Here is a 21,211-nt window from a genome sequence, read left to right on the forward strand (position 1 = left end):
AGAACTGAAGAGGGCGCTCGCAAGAGAACCGTCCGGTTCGCTCAACGTTCGCTTGTCGCCTGTGTTGTCGTTTGTATTATTATTTCGTTTGCTTTTTCTAGCGTTCGCACATACGGTCGCACATCACAACAACGTTGTACCCCCTCCCACGAATCGATCATGCCCTCGACCACCTCTGCCACATGAAGTACTTTTCATCGTTGAATCTAAATACACGCTAGTGCAAATAGAAGTGGACAAGAGAGACTGAGAGAAGACTGCATTCATAACCCCGGACGGCCTTTACGAGCTCAAGGTGATGCCATTCGGACTGTGCACGGCACCGGCACCAGCAATGTTTCAAAGAGTCATGGACACCGTGCTAGGTGGCTTGAAGTGGCACACCAGTCCCGTATACCGTGACGACGTTGTGTTATTCCCCTGAACTTTCGACGAACACCTTGCAAGGTTAGAGTCTGTACTCGAGGCTATCCGCTCATCGGGGCTAACCCTGAAGCCTGAAAAGTTCCGCTTTATGTACGAGGAACTGAACTTTTCGGGGAATTGCGTCAACATTGCAAGTGTCCTGCCTGACCCAGCGAAAACTTCAGCCATAGCGAACTTCCCAAGACGGAAAGATAAGAATGGTGTGCGAAGATTTCTCGGATTGTGCGCATACTACTGGCGGTTTGTCATAAACTTCGCACGCATTGCAGAGCCACTGATGAACTTCACGAAAGATAGCACTCCTTTCAGCTGGGAAAACGCCCAAGAAAAAGCATTCTGCAATCTGCAACAATGCTTGCAAAGCCCGCCCATGCTCGCTCATTTCAACGAAAACGCCAAAACAGAAATGCACATATGGACGCCAGTGATATAGGCTTGGGGGCCATCCTCGTGTAAAAGCAAAGCGGTTGCAAAAAAGTAATCGCCTATGCCAGCCGTGGTCTGCCAAAAGAGGAGAAAACCTACTCAGCCTGTGAGAAGGAGTGCCTCGCAGTTATATGGGCCATTTCAAACTTTCACCCATACGTGTATGGTAGACCATTAAAGGTTGTGACAGACCACCATGCGCTGTGTTGGCTCGCCAATTCGAAGGACTTCTCTGGCCGTCTTGGGTGGTGGAGCTGGCGCCTTCAAGAGTTCGACGTTGCAGTCATCTATAAATCCGGCAGGAAACACCCCGACGCTGACTCCCTGTCCCACACCCCTGTTGACTCACCACCTCAACTCGTCAAAACAGCGCGCTTTCTTCGGAGTCGTGACGAAGAGTGATCTAGCTGCCCAGCAACGTTCCGACTGCAGGACGCAATGTCGCCGTGCCTAGGGTGTTCAAACGGAACTTGCTGGCATTCAGACTAAGAAACTCTGTCCTTGTGAAGAATTTCAGCCCTGTAACGAGAACAAATTATCTTGTCATCCCCGCAGGCCTTCATGACAAAATTTTGGAAGCCTGCCATGACGACCCATCTTCCAGAAATCTCGGGACAGCTTTACTGGCCCCGCCTTAAATCCCACGTCACCCACTACATCCGGAGCTGCTGTGACTGCCGGGGACGAAAAACGGCACTGACGAGACCCGCCAGACTTCTGCAGCTGATCCGCGTCCCGAGGCACTTCCAACAGATTGGAATGAACCTTCTGGTCTCGTTCCCTACATCGCGATCCAAGAGCAAGTGGAATGTCGTAGCAACAGACTATATGATGTGGTATGCAGAGAACACCACTCTTCCGAGGGGGACTGCACAAGAAGTCGCCAAGTTCTTCATAAACCAAGTTGTGCTGCAGCATGAATCACCTGAAATTCTAATCTTGGACCATGGAGCTTATGCAAGGAATCTTACACTACAGCAACACGGATCACCGAAGAATGACGACGTACCACCCCCAAACAAATGGACGAACGGAACATCTGAAAAAGACGATCACGGATATGCTGTGTATGTACATCGACATTGAACATAAGACTTGGGACGCAGTCCTTCTTTATGTCACGTTTGCTTACAACATGGCGATCCAGGAAAGTACACAGATTATACCGTTTAAGCTTGTCTACGGGAGACGGCCGACACCGATGCTTGACTCCATGCTTCCGCTTGTAGAATACGATGACCTCAATGCCGACGTCCAAGGACACCTTCAGCATGTGGAGGAGGCCTGCCAGCTCGCTCAAGTTCGCACAACAAACCAGCAGCTGGTGGATGCCGGGTGCTACAACCTCCAATGCCGAGATGCCGAGTACCGCCCAGGGGATCGTGCGTGGGTTTGGACTCCCATCTGACGACGTGAACTCAATGAGAAGCTTCTGCAATGTTATTTCGGACCCTACGGGATTCTAAAACGTATTGGCTAACTTACCTACGAGGTGATCCTGGATGGTGATTCCGGAACATCACGACGACGCAAGCGGCCCGAATTCGTCTATGTGGTTCGCTTAAAACCTTACTACGGAAGATGACACTTTTTTGTTGTTTGTTTGGACTGTCTTTTATTTTAGCATGGGTTGATGCCCTTTTGGAAGGGGGGGCAATGCCACAAACCACGTTTTTGGTTTGTTTCTTTATGTTTTGTTTTTGCCGACCGGCTGTGCCAGGCTATGTTATCTGTGTCATCCGTGGGCCAAGTGAAGCTGTTTTATAGCAGTATGGCGCAATTTTCACAACTGTCATGGTTTTGGAGCAGCCTGGTGTAGGAAAATGGCATTGTATCAAAACTGCGCAATATGCGCAGCTGTTTCACTCCTGGAAAACTGCACTGCTGGATCAATAAACACCTCGCTACGTATGTTTCACTCTTTAGACCGCTCGTGTTATCTCCTTTCATACGGAGAGTGTTTCAAACTAACGTCACCAGCCTGGAATAATCTTCTTTGATCTTTGATAGTGTTCACTGTGCATTTTACGATAGCAAAACTGTTGCAAGGTATTCTGTCGAACTTTAGATAGCGGGCCAAATAGCGAGGTGTTTATTGATCCAGCAGTGCAGTTTTTCAGGGGATTCACAGCTGCGCATATTGTGTAGTTTTGATACAATGCCGTTTTCCTATGCCAGGCTGCTCCAAAACCATCACAGTTGTGGAAATTGCGCCATACTGCAGTAAAACAGCCTTATATGCAAGGATTTCAACACAGGCATTACTTTTGGACAAATATGCCGAGCTGGCAACATGGCTTTCCATGCAGCCCAAGTGGCACTATTTTTTGCCAAGAGCGGTGGTCATCTTGGTATCGTTATGATTGATTGTAGGGTTGAACGCGCCGACGCAACGCAGGCGATGAGGCACGCCGTAGTGGAGGGCTTCCGTTTAATTTAGACCACCTGGGGACCTTTAACGTGCGCCGAAATCTCGAACACATGGGCGTTTTTGCTTTTCGCCTCCATCAGAAAAGCGGCCGCCGTGGCTGGGAATCGAACCCGCGACCTCGTGCTTAGCAGCACAACGCCCTAGCCACTGAGCCACCGCGGCGGGTTTGGTATCGTTATGTTACCTGTGTTTTGCATTCAGGTCACCGCTCTTCTCATCGCTCACTTGTAAATGCACATATGACAAGAAAAGACTGTGAAGTGAACACGAGAGCTTCTAACGCATTAATTTTGACCACCAGGGGCTTTTTATTAAGACCGTGCGCCGAAACCTCAAACACACGGGTGTTTTCGCTTTTTGCGTTCATAACAAAAGCGGCCACCATGGCCGGGAATTGAACCCACATCATTTCGGTCAGTTCAGCCCTGGTGAAATAAATACCTGGCCCACCCCTCCGGGCGACTGGAAGAGGAGTGGTCCAGTCACCCCTCCGGGTGACTGGACCACTAACATTCTCAACTGTTAGTGGTGGCTTCGTATAAACACACACAGAAAAGAAATCTTGCAAAGGAAAATGGGCAAAGCTTACAACAGGAAAAAAGGCTGCCCAAGCCTTGAGCACATGGCTAAAAGAGTGGGAGTCACAAAGTAAAAAAAATGAAAGAAAACGGTCCTTCATCCACTGCAGGTTAGTGTCGGTAATGGGCACCTGCTTCCATAGCTTTCATGTAAAAGAAACGAGTGACGAGAGTGGGGCGGGGAGTGATTAGGCGAAGGGGATGCTTCATCCACAAGTGTTTTGACAGCAAGGTCTTCCCGGCCCTGACTCCTAAATTCGCCGCCGCGGCCGCCACGAGGACCAGTACCGGAATAACGTCCATTGAAGAATAGCTCGCCAGAAGTGGTGCGTGCTGCATTGCCACGATACTTTCGGACATTGGCACCTTTTAGGTGGACGGGTTACACGAGCAATAATAATTGATGTATGTCAAGTGAAATTTAATACCAATAGCAAAGTGTCTGACCATAGCAACAATACTAAAATTATCTGGGTAAATGCGCGCCGTAAGAATAGTAATGGTGCAACGACCGCCACCTCGCTTTGAGGAACTGTGCTGTGGCGCAACACTTGTGCATACAATTCAGGGGCAGATTGCAAACATAGTAATTGCTGCATTGAAATGGTAAAAATACCTCCCAATTGCAATGCTTTTCAATTTCAATTTTTATGGCATTTTACATTGTCTGTGCACACAGCCTCAATAAAATTTATGAAGTTTGCAAGAAGGTAGTACAGTTTGTACTTAGTGATACTAAGCAAAATGCTCTTTAAAGGTTGTCCTATATGTGTTCTAAAGTGACTCGAAAGGGTGTTTCTTCCTCAGAGTTGCTACAAAGTTGTTTTCTAAGCTCCTAAGACAATGTATTCAATGTCGTGAACGGCTCCAAATCAAGGTAATTCTGTTCAAAAATTGAAATTTTGCTGCTCCAAAAACTGCTCCCAACTCTGTTTACACTGTCTCACCACTGGCTTTCATGAAACAGGTTTATTTGTCATCCTTTTGTCACTAAACCTCTTGGGACTTGAGCCTGCAGGAAATTTCAACATTGACACATACAGTTTTGTGTGATAGTGCCTGTATTTCGAGCACAGAATCGACTGAAGAATGCATGCATGGTTATTGAATTTTATAGCAGGAAAGTGACCTGTTAACTATTTGTTTGTTGGGAAGTAAAATTACAAAATTACAAACTACTAATTCCTGGTTCTCTTGGTGCTATATGATTGTGAAAAAGTTCACTGGCTGCCTTTTTTTGTTACAGAAGGCACAAAGTGCCCGCATGCCACGTGTGACATCGTCAGTGCCCGAGGGCTGCATCATGGCAATGTCCATAGATTCAGACCGCAACTGGGATGTGGCCTGCTGCCGAAAAACACAGGCAACCATCACCTCTAGTGACACAGGTACCCTTCTCATTATTCCATTAGCAATAGATTGGGCATGTCGGTAAAATTTTTCCATTGCTTCATCAATAGAACTGTTTTTCTTGATCAGCAGAGCGAGAGATAACAGAGCAGATAACGACTCTGAATGTAGTGCATGCAAGGCTTGGGAGCACTGGCGGTGTTGCCACGCAGACAAGTAGAAGCGTGGGATGCCAGCTGTTGCTGCTTTGATAGGTCTTTTGAGTTACGCAACCACTTCTATGCATTTCATGTCGAGTCTGAAGCCGATGCAGGTGGCATAAGAGGAGTAAACGTGAAAGACAGCGATGAAGGGCTGATACTGGTGGGCAACAGAAGGGCATTTACCTTAGCATTAATGTGGGCGAGTTGGCTGCTGGAGCAGTGAAAGAAATCGAAGCGGTGTGACGGATGAGACCTCAAAAAGAGAAAACATGGGGACTAGCGGTGGACCTGCTGGACGAGAACACTGGACACCAGCACTAGTCCTGTGTGTTCTCTGTTAGTCTGAATTGTAGCATGCGATTTTAATGTTTCACTGCTGCAACAAAAGAAACAACAGGTGGGCAATGCCACTTCAATGCAGAGAAACGTGACCACTGAGACAGAGTGTTATGCATAGTTGGCACAGTGTATAAAGTATGTGAAAAATAAGTCTTCTGGAGTTGTGCAGGCCACAGCAAGGTGCACGCATTAGGTAAGCCTCAGGTTTCTGCACAAGGATGAGATTCTTATGCATTTGTAGATACACCAATGAACCTTCAAATTTTTTGGGTAATGGCTATTCTGTATGTATTTACTATTAAATATTTTTCAGGCACACAGTGCGCCCTTGTGTTCCACATCAGTACAAGCTCCCAAACAGAAGAAGAATTTCTCGGTGCGGTTACAAAATCTTTTCTTATTTATACATTCGAGTAGGTGACAGCACAATTACAAATTTTATTGGCACAAACCTTGTCAATAACTTTTTGTGCAATCTTATTCCAGTATGCTCATGGTGTTGTTTCAAACCATAAGAATTTATCTACAAGGGGAATTTAAGAGACACTGATGTCAGTGGGAAATTGTTTAACCACCTTACTAGTTTGTAGTCTAGAATGCCGAGGCCGTGTTCTGACTAAGATGAAAACAGTCTATGAGATGTAACAGAGATAGATACAATTACATCTGCTGTTTTTGTTGACAAAGAGTGTGAATGTTGGTCTTTTTTGTTTTTCGTGGCATATTTCTAAGTTATGGCTCTTCTGCGCTCTGAATTTTTTTCATTTAGTTTACATGTGTACTGTGACAAAAAAGTAGCTTTATGTGCACTGCTTATTCTGCATAACTCTGCTTGCTGACTTGCTGATGTCTGCTATGATGACACACTGTTAAGTCGAGAATGCTAAACAGCATATTTCTTGAAATTATGACCTCAACAAAATGTCTTGAAACTAAAAAAATTTTTTTGGTCATGGAATGGGTGCAAGTCATTGTTCCGAACCATGAGTGCCAATTTGGTTGTAGGCATCCTTAAAGCTGCACTGAACTGTAAAAGCAAATTTGCCTTTGTCGGCACATTAGAGTCTTGTGAATACAAATATACTACTCGCAGCGGCACAGGCTACATATTATCACAGAAAATTGCAAAGGCATAAACACAGGTGTCTATGCCCCATCCACTTTTCCATGCTTCACTTTGTGACATCAGAAACGGCTAATGCATGGGGAAACAGTATTGGTGCAGGCCTCCTAAGCATTTTTCTGAAACAAACATGGAGGCAGCAGAGACGCGCAAATCGAAAATAATTGTAAGTAGAGAATAGCAAATAGAGAAACCAATTTCTCTGAATGCCACCACACCAAGATAACATCGGATACACTCGTCCTCTTTGACTGCAATGAAATTGAAAGCCAATGCGGAGAGGTTTTCTGACAAATGGAAATGACAGAGTAGTACTGATCTCCACCTGCTCTGGCTGTTTTGTGACTTGGAAACATCCAGAGAAAATGGAAGGGAAAGCAGAATGAAATGCCAGCTCTAAATATTTCTTTCTCAGCAAACAAGGCATCGTTCGCTTTTGAACAGAGGCTCAGAGGGCTAAGGAGTGCGTGATATTTCAGTTGAAACAAAAGTTACTCTGCCTAGAGTGTCCCTTTACTTGCACTGAGGATCAGTTCAGATGTGCTGAGGCCTCATACAGAATGAGCAGAGTGTGGGTGAAAGGTAGCAGGGAGTTAACAAGATATAAAAACAAGTTTTGTTTTGCATGTCCCTTGGAATCGTATACTATACATGTAAGGTAATGTGCCTCTGCCAAAGCATGTAATGTGCCTAGAAAGCATACCTTAGAAAGTGCACCGTAAGGTTAGGTAAAAGACTCTGTCAAAATATTCCTGGCAATGCCAAAAAGTTGCACACCGAAATTTCGGCAAGGAAGAGTAGCCGTTGACTTGTGCCATAAAGTGAGGAAATCACTATTTTCTTACTGGCATAAAATATTTCCACCAAGGTCGAGAACTGGGCTAGTTGGTATACATTCATGATTAACCAGCGCAAAGTAAACGGGACATGAGAGGAGTACACAACACGAGCGCTACTAACAACTGAAGTTTTATTGAAAAGAAGGAAAACATAAAGAGTTGAGCCTGCGCACTAACCACAACCGTGACGTAGACCACGCGGGATACACTCTCTCCACAGCACAGATAGCTGAAGCTCAAGTACTGTTGATATACGCAACTTCACTATCCAGCAGTGACACCGAGGGTGTGCTAATGCACGTGTCAGAATTCTTTTTTATCAAGAAGGCTTCCCAAATTTCTCTCGTGCGAGTGTCATTGTGTGCAAGCAGAACGCTTGTATGGTTAAACTTGGGGTAACAACCATGCTTAGAGCAATGCGACGACAGGTGGGACGTGGGTGTGCACTTTAGCGTATTGCGATGTTCCCGCAAGCGCTCATTAATGCACCGCCCCGTCTGTCCAATATATATCTTATCACACGACAAGGGGATGCAGTACACAACTTTGGTTTGGCATTCAACAAACTGTGACTGGTGTTTTACACCACAGCCCTTTTTGTGCGAAGACCCTCTTTTCTTGCTGTTTAACTTCCTGTCGATCGCGGGACAAAGCTTTTCTAACTTATTTTTTGCTGAAAAAACCACGTCCACGTTGAACCTGCCAGCCAACTTTTTCACCCTATGCGAAATTGCGTGCATATACGGGATAACAGCAAAACGCTGTAGTTTTTCCTTTGCCCGCCTTGATCTTCGGGAATTTTTCAATTTTGAGAAAACTTTGTTAGCCGCAGAAACAAACACCCGTTCCAGGAAACCTGCCTTTTTAGTCTGGTAACTTGGCAGGTTTCCCGGAACAGGCAGGTTTCCCGGAACGTGTGCTTGTTTCTGCGGCTAACAAAGTTTTCTCAAAATTGAAAAATTCCGGAAGATAAACACAGCGTTTTGCTGTTATCCCGTATATGCACGCAATTTCGCATAGGGTGAAAAAGTTGGCTGGCAGGTTCAACGTGGACGTGGTTTTTTCAGCAAAAAAGTTAGAAAAGCTTTGTCCCGCGATCGACAGGAAGTTAAACAGCAAGAAAAGAGGGTCTTCGCACAAAAAGGGCTGTGGTGTAAAACACCAGTCACAGTTCGTTGAATGCAAAACCAAAGTTGTGTACTGCATCCCCTTGTCGTGTGATAACGTATTGGACAGACGGGGCGGTGCATTAATGAGCGCTTGCGGGAACATCGCAATACGCTAAAGGGCACACCCACGTCCCACCTGTCGTCGCATTGCTCTAAGCATGGTTGTTACCCCAAGTTTAACCATACAAGTTTTCTGTTTGCACACAATGACACTCGCACGAGAGAAATTTGGGAGGCCTTCTTGATAAAAAAGAATTCTGACACGTGCAATAGCTCACCCTCGGTGTCACTGCTGGATAGTGAAGTTGCGTATCTCAACAGTACTTGAGCTTCAGCTATCTGTGCTGTGGAGAGAGTGTATCCCGCGTGGTCTACGTCACGGTTGTGGTTAGTGTGCAGGGTCAACTCTTTATATGTTTTCCTTCTTTTCAATAAAACTTCAGTTGTTAGTAGCGCTCGTGTTGTGTACTCCTCTCTCGTCCCGTTTACTTTGCACTGGTTAATCATGAATGAAATATTTCAGCTGCAGTTTAACTCTCACCTTTTTCTCCAAATTCTCTGTGGCCCTCAGAAATTTCTGCAAGCAGTAACAGCTTGAAAAAGATTGTAGGGAAGTGCCTTGAATGAATAACTTGCACTATACAGTGAAACCTCGATGTAACGAAGTCGGTAAAATTCGTAATTTACTTCGTTACATTGAAATTTCGCTACATTGAAATTCACGGTTTTAATGATGTGTTCATCCCGTGAAGCATTCCCTGCAAAAGAAAACGTGGCGCGCATACACGGCTGGCGCACTCTTTCTGTTTCATCAGAGCTTAATCATCTACGCGGGCATCAGAGTGAACCGCATGGAGAACTGCATAGAGCGTAGCCGCGGAGACAACCCGCGCGATGTGAGTAGCTCCAGCGACCGCTTCCGCTCACTGAAACGCCACTCGCGGGGCAAACGAGAGGGGCATGCGAGAAAAAAAGCGGATAACGTGAGCGAAATTTTCACTATAAAGCATCATACGCGCCGCTTACGAAAGCACCCATCAAATATCCTCGGCATGCCCGAGCGCTTCGAAGCTCCCGCCATAGGGTGCGCCTCCCCATTGGCGAAACTGGTCAGGCTCCTCCCACTGCCGCGTGCAGTGCGAGTCACTTCCTGGCACAGAAGCGTGTGAAAAAAACACGCGCACAAGGCTCATAAAGATTCACAAATGCTTGCTGGAACGATGAAACCCAACAAGCATGGGCAAACGAAGGGCATGCGGCGGCGGCCCCGCAACAGGCAATTAGGCTTACCACCTCGGAGGATGTTTGATGGGCGCTTTCATAAGCGGCGCGCATGACATTTCACTGAGAAACTTTTGCCCACGTTATCCGCCTTTTTTTTTCTCGCGTGCCCCTCTCATTTGCCCCCTGAGTTGCCTTTCAGCGAGTGGTTGGAAGCGGTCGCGGAGCTACCCACATAGTGCGGGTGGTCTCCGCGGCTGCGTCAGCGCGCCTGTGGCTTGCGGGGCGCGTTTTGAGTTTTTGCGGGGAGAAAACGCTCCATAAGGTTCACGCTGATGCCCGCATAGATGATTAAGCTTCAACAGAAACAGAAACGGTGCACCAGCCGTGCATGCACGCCACGCAGTTTGCAGGCAAGGAGCTCGCTCACAGACCCGTGGCTCACTGCATCTGCGTTATTGGGTGGCCCGTGTTGCGGTTCGTGTTTTATTGAGACCCCATTTCGGCGCTTGCGTCTCCCAAAATATACTTCTAAAACTTAAATTTCGTGCCTAGTTCTCCATGAAACTTCGTTGCATTGAAATTCCGGCAAACGGGTCTTCGTTACACAGAGGTTGAAAACACACGGTGTGCATACACTTGAAGTTACGAAAAATTCCGTGGTTCGTTACATCGAGGTTTAACTGTACTTGGTTATTTGCATCCCATTGTTCCATCCCGTCCTCTCAGTTATCACATAAACAGTTCTGATCAGACAAAGGACTAGAGAATGTTTTTTTAATTTGAAGTGCAAAATCACAGTTGCTGACCAATTACAAAAATAACCTTTGTGACTCTGATAACCCTAACAGGGCTCTTGTACACAGTGGTCTTGTTCACGAGTTCCCAAATACCAGTGTAAACAAGGAACATGTATGGGTTATCAAATGTCAATTCTTATTTCTGACTTGGTCAGTGACTCATTTTACTCTTGAAAGAAAGACCTAAAAACTAAGGCAAAAACAGGTATATGTGTGTGCAACAAAAGCAGCTATCATATCCACTTTTTGCTTTTTTTTTATTCATTTGATTGATTGTAGGGCCTAACGTGCCGACTCAAAGCAGGCGATGAGGCGTGCCATAGTGGAGGCCTCCGGATTAATTTTGACCACCTGGGGATCTATAAGATGCGCCGAAATGTCGTACACAGGCGTTTTTCCTGTCACCTCCATCAGAAAAGCGGCCGCGTGTCCGAGAATCGAACCCGCGCCCTTTTGCTTTTTTTTCTACCTCCCAAGCAGCTGTATTGTCATCTCATGTCTGCAAATGCTTTTATAATTTCCACTCAAAGGTCGGTTTACAGGTTACATTTTGCACAGTATTCGCATCATTTAGACACTTGTGTGGCTAATTCCATACCAGGATAGCTTGTTGAATCTCTAAAACTCTTCAGATGCTGCCTTTTCCCACACAACACCATGACCTATCAATAATTTGTTTCGTTTGTAGAAAAAACATACTTTGGGTTCAGATAGGCCGACATTAAGAACTTCGCAAAACATTATGGGTGTCCGCTGGGTGGAAAGCGAATATTTAAAAATATTTTTTTAGAAAGACAGTAAGGTTGAGCCACTTGGACTTGAGTATAGATCTGACTCCGTGATCCGGTGTTGAGAAAGGGTAGAAGTAATGAACTTCGGGTATTCAGTATTTTTTTTGGTGTATGCCTTTCAACTAAAGTAATATGTCCGGCTTTTCATCTGCGGCATCTGCCAACATAATGAGATTCCGCTTTTCCAATTTGGGATGGAAAATCAACTCAAGGTTTTGGTGTGCATACAGGTGTTCGATGTTGTCTTGGCAATGTGGGACATTTTAAAGGGACCATGCAGCATGCTTGAGCAGTGACAATAAACCCGCACAAAGTTTAAAATAAACTGTCAGGAATTCCTGAGCCAAATAATACATATGCATGTGAACAGTGTGCTCACAAATCTCTATAAAAGATGCCGAAACACCAACTTGTGTTTCACCATTTCCCTCATTATGCACTGTTTTAATTACATAATTACAGCAGCAGCTCTCCTTTTGGGTCTCGGTGATCAGCGTCACGGCTTATTTCTCGTGTTTCTAGTGGCAATTCCTCTCCGTCAGTGGTGTGCACTGACCTCTTCTATGCCCAAGGTGCATGTACACTGTACACTTTTGTATATACACTTTTGTTCAAGTGCGTGCAAAGTTGGAACGAACAAAAGTGTACATATGTATGTACACTTTTGTTCGAGTGCGTGCAGAGTTGGAGGGAACAAAAGTGTACATATGTATGTACACTTTTGTTCAAGTGCGCTCAGAGTTGGAGCGACAAACTTAATAATTCACTTTCAATGAGACCATTTGCCAAGAAAAATTTATTCCTTCAAAAACGCCCTACTAGCATGTCTGCATGCTAGTAATCAAGCACTAGTGCCTGCTTATTTTCGCAACACACAAGAAATTGACTAATACATGTTGCGGAGAAAAAAAAACTGCCCGCCATGTGACCGTCGATGGCTGCCAAAATCGATGGCCATATTGAAATCATCATGGGCCGCCCGCCCACCCCCTGGGAAGAGAGCGCGCTGCATTTGCCGCATTGTCTGCAATCGTGTGGAGACGGAACAATTATGCATGGATTTTCATCTCATGTAGCTACGGTGACACTGAAGAGATTTTTATAATTCTTTTTGGAGGAAATTCTAAAAATCCATTCTAAATAGTCGGTGGTGAGTTCTGCACGGTTCCTTTAACTGTTACAGTGGACCCTCAATACGAATCTCGCAAGACCGTGAAAATTATTGGTATCATCTGAAATTCCAACACAGACCAAAAATTGAGCACTAAAAAAAGTTTTTGTTTATGTCTCTTCTTTCTTTCTTGGAAAGTAATTCGTGGTGTTTTTCTGCTTTTTTAACTTCCATGTTGCCAAGCAGCTTTGCAGGAATGTGTAAAACTTCGCCCTCGTCTCCTCACTCAAGGTGCCCAAGCTCACTGCACACCACAAAGTCAAGGGCATGCACGGTTTCACTTCCCACCTTGTTCGAGTTACATATCGTATTTACACGATTGTAAGTCGACTCGAATGTAGGTTGACCCCCACAAATTGCATCTCTCAAAAAAAGAAAAATGAGAGCGCCGCCTATAAAATCGTATCACAAAGAGAAGCTCTTCCGTCAACCCACACGGCGGCTCTACCATCAATGATCGATGCTCCCACAAGAGCCATGCGCTCGCGGTGTGCGCGGTAGATGTTAAAAATTAAAAGCTTTTATATAAGCACATGGAATAACCATGCGCTGTGGGTTGAGCGGGAAGAAAACATTCGCTGCATGATGACAACCATCAAAGCAACCGGCAGCAGCCACTGGCGCGCGATGCCAAAACAAACAAAATGGCGGCTGACGGAAGCGGCCGCGTGCAATTTACTTTTGAGCGACTAACCTCCCACCATCGCGTTCGGAAGTGTACTGCACAATGTGATACGATCTGTGCTACGTTAGCGCCGCGCATTGAATCAAAGGATTCGCTAATACTCATTTTATTTATTAGAGACGAATAAAAAGCTTCTTGACGCGTTTTTGCATGCGATTCGTGCGCGTTGGTGTTGCGCGGGCGACTTTTTCACGCCCGCGTCGACGATTCCGCGCGCGCGGCAGCTTCTACTGATTCTAAGTTAAACCAGTTCTACCGTTCTACCTCCGTATGACGTGCGACAAGCGCGGCAATGGGGAGGCGCGCTCTTTGATCAGTTAGTTTGATAGCGCCCGGGACTAGCCGGCTGGCGTCGTCGGAAATGCTTAGGCTTACCACGGTGGCGGATATTTGATTGGCGCTTTTCCTAGCGGTGCGGATAATGCTTCATAGTGTCGTTTTCGACCACATTATCAGCGCCTTTTCTCCACAAACGTCTTCGTTTGTGCCTTCAGTGACATTTTAAAGAGCGGTTTAAAGCGGCCGCTGGAGCTACACGCACCTTTTCGCGGCTGGTGACGCCGCCATGTTGCCGCCGCCGATCGTGTAGCACGCAGCATGCGTGTGGTATTCGCGGCAGCGGCAGCGCGGCGCATTTTCGCGAGCAGAAGACGCCCCATGCGGTTATAACCACGGGAACGAGGGTGCAAAGCTGTCCCCACCTCGTAGCACCCCCGATTTCTCGTTTTTCTTGCCGTTACTAGCAATAGATGGTTCGACTTCGATTCTAAGTCGACCCCCCAACATTGGATGGTCAAATTTGGAAAAAAGGGTCGACCTACAATTGTGTCAATACGGTATGTCCCGTGCTTCGTACTCCGATAGATGCGCCGGCAGTCGTCCACCTTCTTTTTTTCGCCGCACATGGTTTTGCATACAGGACCATGCCACTGCTTAACTTGGTGAGCCCGCCCACCGAAGATCTGCAAGCTCTCAATTCTAAGCGAAAAGGCAACGTCATTCGCTTTCTTCCCGAGCACTTTTGCGTCAATGTTCACTCCAGTCGCAATTACTTCCTTGAACCATGAAAGGAGGACATCTTCAAACTTGACATGCTGTGCTGTTTTGGCCTGCTTGACATTCACGCTGAAGCGCTGCACGTTTTGCAACAATGGTGCACAACGTTGACAGCGAAAGGGAAAGCTTTTTTGCCAAGCTGCTGCACTTCCTTTACGATTCGCTGTCGGCTTTATTCAGAATCTCCAGCTCCTCCTCGGAAGAAAGGGCTTTTCTCTGGTGCGACATAGCAGACAGCATCTTGGCTGATTTGGTTAAGAGAAGCCCATTCACCGTAAAAATCTTGCAGCAACAGCAAGGAGCAGCGCGTTCTGAAGGGGCAGTCCCCCACCAAGGACCAATGAGATGCCAGCAACTGAGCTACGTTAGTGCCTACCCAAGGCCATTAAGGCGTTCTCCCCTGGCAGCACGACCGCAGTAGACTCGCCACGCCTCAAGTGCTCACACAACAGCCCGTCTGTTCCCAGAGAAAGAGTAACCGAGAAGGGAGGGAGAGCCTGTACGTTGCCGTCGCACACTAGCTAGGCAGGCGGGTGCCTCGCAGGCTCGTTCCTATCATCCGCACGGCTGCGCAGGTCTGTCCGTAAGAGCTGAAATTTTGTCCATTGCAAACAATACAGTTTTGCCAGGGCTTCTCAGCAATTCATATCATCCCGAAATTCGAATCACTTAGAATCGTATCAACAAGATGCCGCTGTATTTGCAAATAGTGTTTACCTTATACATCGCTACACCTCATCTGCATGCTGATCTAATGGTGGCCATATGTTGTGTCTGGCATCTATCCAGCAATATTGAAAGCTGTCGCTTGCCCTGCAAAGCACCAGATACCAGCAGTGCTACAAGACATTTATGTAGTTTCTAGCAGACATTTATGCAAACCTATTGCAAAACACCAGTTAACAATGATCACAAACTGGTTGTGAATACTTATGGCATTAAAATATTTACAGCAGTGGTCCTATATGGTACTAGTAGTACAAATGAAGTTTGCAAAACCTCAAGTTCTAGTCACAACAAACATGAAAATGTGACCTGTAAAGCCATGAGCACAGTGTAAATGCCACCATAGTTCTTGCACAAAGGCCTATTACGAAGTATTTGTTTCTAGTAAAGGTTAAAAGGGGCTGGGTAGGTCAAACGCACACCTAATAGAAACAAGCATGTTTCCTTTAGCGTAATTCACCAATTTCAAAGGTAGCATGAGATGTCGTGTCATGTATCATATTTATTGAGTTCCCCAACTTGCACAAGCCTGCTAACTTTTTCTAGACCATTCAGGCACTTATGGGTAGCGTTTATGCCTTCGTATGTGTAATAGTGTCCGGGACCTAATGCTGTACCATGGAAGCTTACCTGAGGGCTCACAAGATGCGCCAGGCATCAGCAAGTTTTACTTGGATGTGGCAAACTTGCATGGTGTATTCATGTGTACACTAAAGATTGGCATAACACCGGTTTCCTTGGATGCTGTCACTTGATTTTTTCAGTGCCAGAGGGGAGCAATGCTTATGCCTTAGTACCTAACAAAGACTGTGTTTCACAAGCCAGTGCAGACACTGTGGGAAAAGCTAGCCTTGACGACTGCTCCTGTTGCCCACATCCCAGCAGCACAGGGTAGGTATAGGCGCAATCCTTGTAATGCTGTTGCTTGTACATGTACACAGTGCTGAGCCTGGCTTATCATTTTATTGACTTCATCTTAAGTGACAGTCAAGGTATTGATCAAGCAGTGATCATGGGATGGTTAGGTGCAAGGTAACCCTGAATCTCGAGAGAAAAAAAGAAACTCGGGGAAGCTAACCATCCGAACATGCAGTCAGTGAGAGCCATAACGGAGGAGTTTAAATAACTCTAAAACATATTTTAGCTTCTAAATGAGAACGAAAATAGTGCAGACCGGCTAAACAACAACCTAACAACGGCACCCACAGAATCAGCAGCAGCTATGGGAGAAGCAGCATGTAGGAAAGAAAGGGGGGAAACTGACTAAGATAATGAAGGAGCTAATTGCAGAACCTTAGAACATGAACATGTAAAGTGCAGTTGACCAAATTGAGTTAGCAGAGCAGTATAAATACAGTCTACGCCCGTTACAACGGACCCTCTGCATCCATGAAAAAATGTCCGCTGTTGCCGAAGTATGCAGTATCCGACGGGGGGGGAGGGGGGGGGGGGTATGAGTCCTAAAGTAGGTACTTCGAACGATATTGCATATGCATAGTACAACTTTGTTTTTGTAGATGCCTGCAGCACCTCTGCAGTGTTCGCGCAAGGGCAAAGAATCGCGTAAACACCGTTTCCAAAGCTTAGAACCGGCACTCGGAAAAGGCCTAGCCATTGCGGTCAAGCGTGTAAGGACGTATGAAAAAAACATCAGTCGCAGCCTTCAGCATTAGCTAGGCTCTTTTAAATCCCCTCACGACGAGGCAGGTTTTCCCGAAACCATTCGTCAAACAAATCGGATCGCTGCCTGACATTCCCTCAAGCAGCTTCCATATTTTTAGCGATTTTAGTCCGTTGCCTGACATTCCCTCAAGGCAGCTTCCAGATTTTTAGCGATTTTAGTCTGGTCATTGAAACAGCTGTGATGAAATAATTTGATGACAGACAGCTGTAAAATCGAAAGTTAGACCAGCTGGACTGCGCACGGTTACCGGCAGATTGCACACAATGGATGGGGAACAACCCCCCTACTTGAGGCATTTCTTACCTTTTTCACCGAACGGAACGGGAACGATGCATGCGTGGGAATAATAAAAGCCGAACTTCACTTAACCTGAGTTTTTTATTACATAAAAAAACTGACGAGGGCAGACTCGCCTCCGTGTGCACCACTTTTTTCATCTCACCGGAGTCACATTTATCGGCACCGGCCTTGTTCTTGACGGTAGAGTGGACCGTCTGCTTAGACAGGCCTGTACTTTTGGCGATGTCGGCCTGTTTTTCCCCATGTTCGACAGCGTTAATTACGCTTAATTTATCGGACAGTGAAATCAGCTACCCTGCCGCTCATGCCGCTGGTCACACACACACAAAAAAAAGCCACTAGCACTGGCTTGGCTTGGCTGCGCCAACGACCCGGCTGCCAGCAATGTTGCCAGACATAATGGTTTTCTTCCCAAAATAAACGAAGAATAAGCACATCGGATGCCGGCCTCGCAGAAGTCCGCTATAAACATTCAGTCGAAACAATTTTCGCCCAAAATTTAGTCTGTTGTAGCCGATAGTCTGCTCTAGCCGGGTCCGTTGTGAGCGGAGTGGACTCCATTTAAAATGCATGGGGACCAGACAAACCAACAGAAATGGTCTGTTGTAACCGAAAGTTCGTTGTTGCCGGATCCGCTGTAACGAAAGTAGACTGTAGACTAAAGGGACAGGCAACCGATTTTTGTCGAGTATATATTCTCTATCACAAATGAAAGGGCATCACTTAAAGCACCTTGATGAGTAACGGTTTTGCTGATAACGCCCTAGAACTTTTCAAATCGAAATTTTTAGGTCTATGAGCCGTATGTGTCCCTCTCAAAAATTATGCTGGCAACAATTACCATAGAGTAGCTAGGCAACATACTTTTGTCTGTATGTGAAATGAAAAACGATATTTTAAAACTTGTCCCCAGCAAAAAAAGTTTGAATCGCAGGTTTTCCTAATCTTTGTGTGTTTTTTAATGCAACGGTCTATTTTGCACGAATTTTGCATCTGTTGGGATAGACAATAGGTAGAATCTGGCTTCATGTTGTGGAGGAGGGAAGTTCCATTTTTCCCGGGCGCGTTTTTTTTTTTTTTTAAGCTGCTGTTGGCATATTTGGAAACAGAAATCAAGTGTTTTGGCAGAACAAATGCCTCTGACTCAGGCAGAATCGTCAAAGCTCCTTGTCTGGGTCTGTCTACTGAACGCTGCTGTTGATTCTGGCCATGGAGACTCACTTAGCCACACTGCGAGCAACCCAGCGACGGCGGGCGGCGTGTTTTTAAAATTTTCAAAATAATGTTTAGAAATACATATACAATTTAACCTTGTACAAATACTTATGTTAAAAGGTTTTCAATACGTAAATAAACGTTTCAGCAGTTACAGTAGCTGCTAGGTTTGCAGGTCACATGACAGGGACACATATTGTAGTGTCAAGTTTCGAAACTACGAACCGCCACCCTTCCGATTTCAGGAAATTTGCTGCCAAATTAAAATTATTTCTGTGAATTTGTTTAGAAATTGCTTGTGGTTACCGGGCTATATAAAATGCTAGCTTTCATATGAGCTAGAAAACATATACGCGACGAAAATCGGTTGTCTGTCCTTTTAACAGAAGTAAAACATGACATTCAAGCATATAACATGGCAGTGATAGAGGAGATGCTGCAAATAGGATGAAGTAGGAAACCAACTAAGAGGAACCTTCACATCGACATAGACAGAATGTACCCACTCAGAGGAGAGCTGAATAACATTACAGCTGGGTAACAATAAAGGCAGCAGAACGATTCTACACCAGACTGTATGCCAGCAACGTTAGATCTGGGGAAACCACTGAGAGTACAAGCTTAATTTGCAATGTCTCTCTCGTTACTAAATAGGAAGTAGGAAAAGCTCTCAAGGACATGAGAAGAGCGAAAGATGGAGGTGACGACAGCATAACCTGTAGATCTTTCAAAGGAAGGAGGAGATATAGTATTGGAACAGCCTGCTGCACCATTTTTGAATGCTTCTTAAACACACAAAAAGTGCCAATAGCCGGCAAAACGCCAACGTTATTCTAATTCAAAAAAAGGGAGATACCAAGGACCTTAAGAGTTACAGACCCAACAGCCTACTCGCAGCTTGCAAGCTGTTTACTAAAGTTATGACCTTCTCTTTTGTTTACTGTTAGTATGTTTGCACTAACACCGTGCATTTTTGTACAGATCAACTGCTTTGTTAGGCCCAGCAGCTAAATATTGCAATTCTGGTTAAGCTTGTGTGTAATTTTGCCCACTTGTGATTTTCTGATGACAGTCTGGCAATCAAGTTTGAAGAGACGCCATCTTCGTGCCTGTTCTATCAAGAAAGCAACCACCAGAGCACATACATGGAGGTGTGCTCCAGTAAAATGCATGGCGTTTGCACTGTTTACAAGAAATCCGTTTGTGGTAAACAATGCCAGGATAATGATATCGGAGTGCAGACTGGCGAGAGTCCCTACACTTGCAGCATCTGTCAGAAGAGCTTCACTAAAAGAGACAGCCTCGTTGCTCATGAAAGGATCTGCTCTGGTGAGAGGCGTTATGTGTGTACTACCTGTCAAAAGAGCTTCACTGACAAAAGCAACCTGGTTGCTCATGAAAGGATACACTCTGGTGACAGGCCTTATTTGTGCACTACCTGTCAAAAGAGGTTCACTCGAAAAGGCATTTTGGTTGCTCATGAAAGATTGCACTCTGGTGAGAGGCCCTATCTGTGCAGCATCTGTCAGAAGAGCTTTACTGAAAAAAAAAACTTGGTTAGGCACGAACGATCGCACTCTGGTGAGAGGCCGTATGTGTGCAGCATCTGTCAAAAAAGCTATGCTGATAGAAGTGGCCTGGTTTATCATAAAAGAGTGCACTCTGGTGAGAGGCCCTACCTGTGTAGCATCTGTCAGAAGAGCTTTACAACTAATGGCACCCTTACTGTTCATAAAAAATTGCACTCTGGTGAGAAGCCCTTTGTGTGTAGCATTTGTCACCAGCGCTTTACTCGTAAAGGTGACCTGGTTAGCCACGCAAAAGTGCACTCTGGTGAAAAGCCGTATGTGTGTAGGATCTGTCAGCAGAGCTTCAAACGTAAAATAAACCTGGTTAGGCACGAACGAGGGCACTGGTGAGAGGCCTTATGTGTGCTCTACCTGTCAAAAGAGCTTTACTCATAAAGGCAACTTGGTAAAACATGCAAGATTGCACTCTGGTGAGAGGCCCTATCTGTGCAGCATCTGTCAGAAGAGCTTTACTGAAAAGGGCAGCTTGAATAGGCACCAACGATCGCACTCTGGTGAGAGGCCGTATGTGTGCAGCATCTCTCAAAAAAGCTATACTGATAAAAGGAACTTGGTTTCTCATAAAAGGCTGCCCTTTGGTGAGAGGCCCTAGCTGTGTAGCATCTGTCAGAAGAGCTTTACAACTAATGACAGCCTTACTGTTCTTAAAAGATTGCACTCTAGTGAGAAGCACTTTGTGTGTAGCATTTGTCACCAGCACATTACTCGCAAAGAACACCTGGTTAGCCACGCAAGAGTGCACTCTGGTGAGAGGCCGTATGTGCGTAGCATCTGTCAGCAGAGCTTCAGTAATAAAATAAACCTGGTTAGGCACGAATCACGGCACTCTGGGGAGAGGCTGTATGCGTGCAGAATCTCGAAAGAGCTTTAGTGATAGAGAGAACCTGGTTACTTATGAAAGATTGCACTCTGGCGAGAAGCCCTATGTGTGTACGATTTGTCAGAAGTTTTAGTGGAAAGAGTTACCTGGTCATTCATGAAAGATTGCATTCTGGCCAGAGGCCCTATGTGTGTAGCATCTGTCAGCAATGGTTCACTCAAAAACCCCACCTTGTTATGAAAGATCACATTCTGGCGAGAGGCCATTCT

At 45.7% G+C, this 21,211-nt stretch overlaps 1 protein-coding gene across 3 annotated transcripts in view; it reads left to right on the forward strand.

The window, feature by feature from the left end:
- LOC144172797 (uncharacterized) overlaps nt 1–20,915 on the forward strand; it is a 33,454-nt gene extending 12,539 nt beyond the window's left edge. For 2 of the 3 annotated variants that reach the window (XM_077701404.1, XM_077701406.1), the window contains 4 exons: nt 5,108–5,249; nt 6,067–6,129; nt 16,099–16,225; nt 19,606–20,915. In XM_077701404.1, coding sequence (XP_077557530.1) covers nt 5,108–5,249; nt 6,067–6,129; nt 16,099–16,225; nt 19,606–20,452 — 1,179 coding nt within the window. In that variant the 3' untranslated portion in view covers nt 20,453–20,915. The remainder of the gene's footprint in view (nt 1–5,107; nt 5,250–6,066; nt 6,130–16,098; nt 16,226–19,605) is intronic. The other variant, XM_077701405.1, reaches the window with a different exon arrangement.
- Nucleotides 20,916–21,211: the final 296 nt, after the last annotated feature.

This window comes from Haemaphysalis longicornis, unplaced genomic scaffold (assembly GCF_048455015.1).
Source record: "Haemaphysalis longicornis isolate Haplotype H1 unplaced genomic scaffold, Haemaphysalis longicornis Haplotype H1 scaffold_26, whole genome shotgun sequence".
Taxonomy (NCBI): Eukaryota; Metazoa; Arthropoda; class Arachnida; order Ixodida; family Ixodidae; genus Haemaphysalis; species Haemaphysalis longicornis.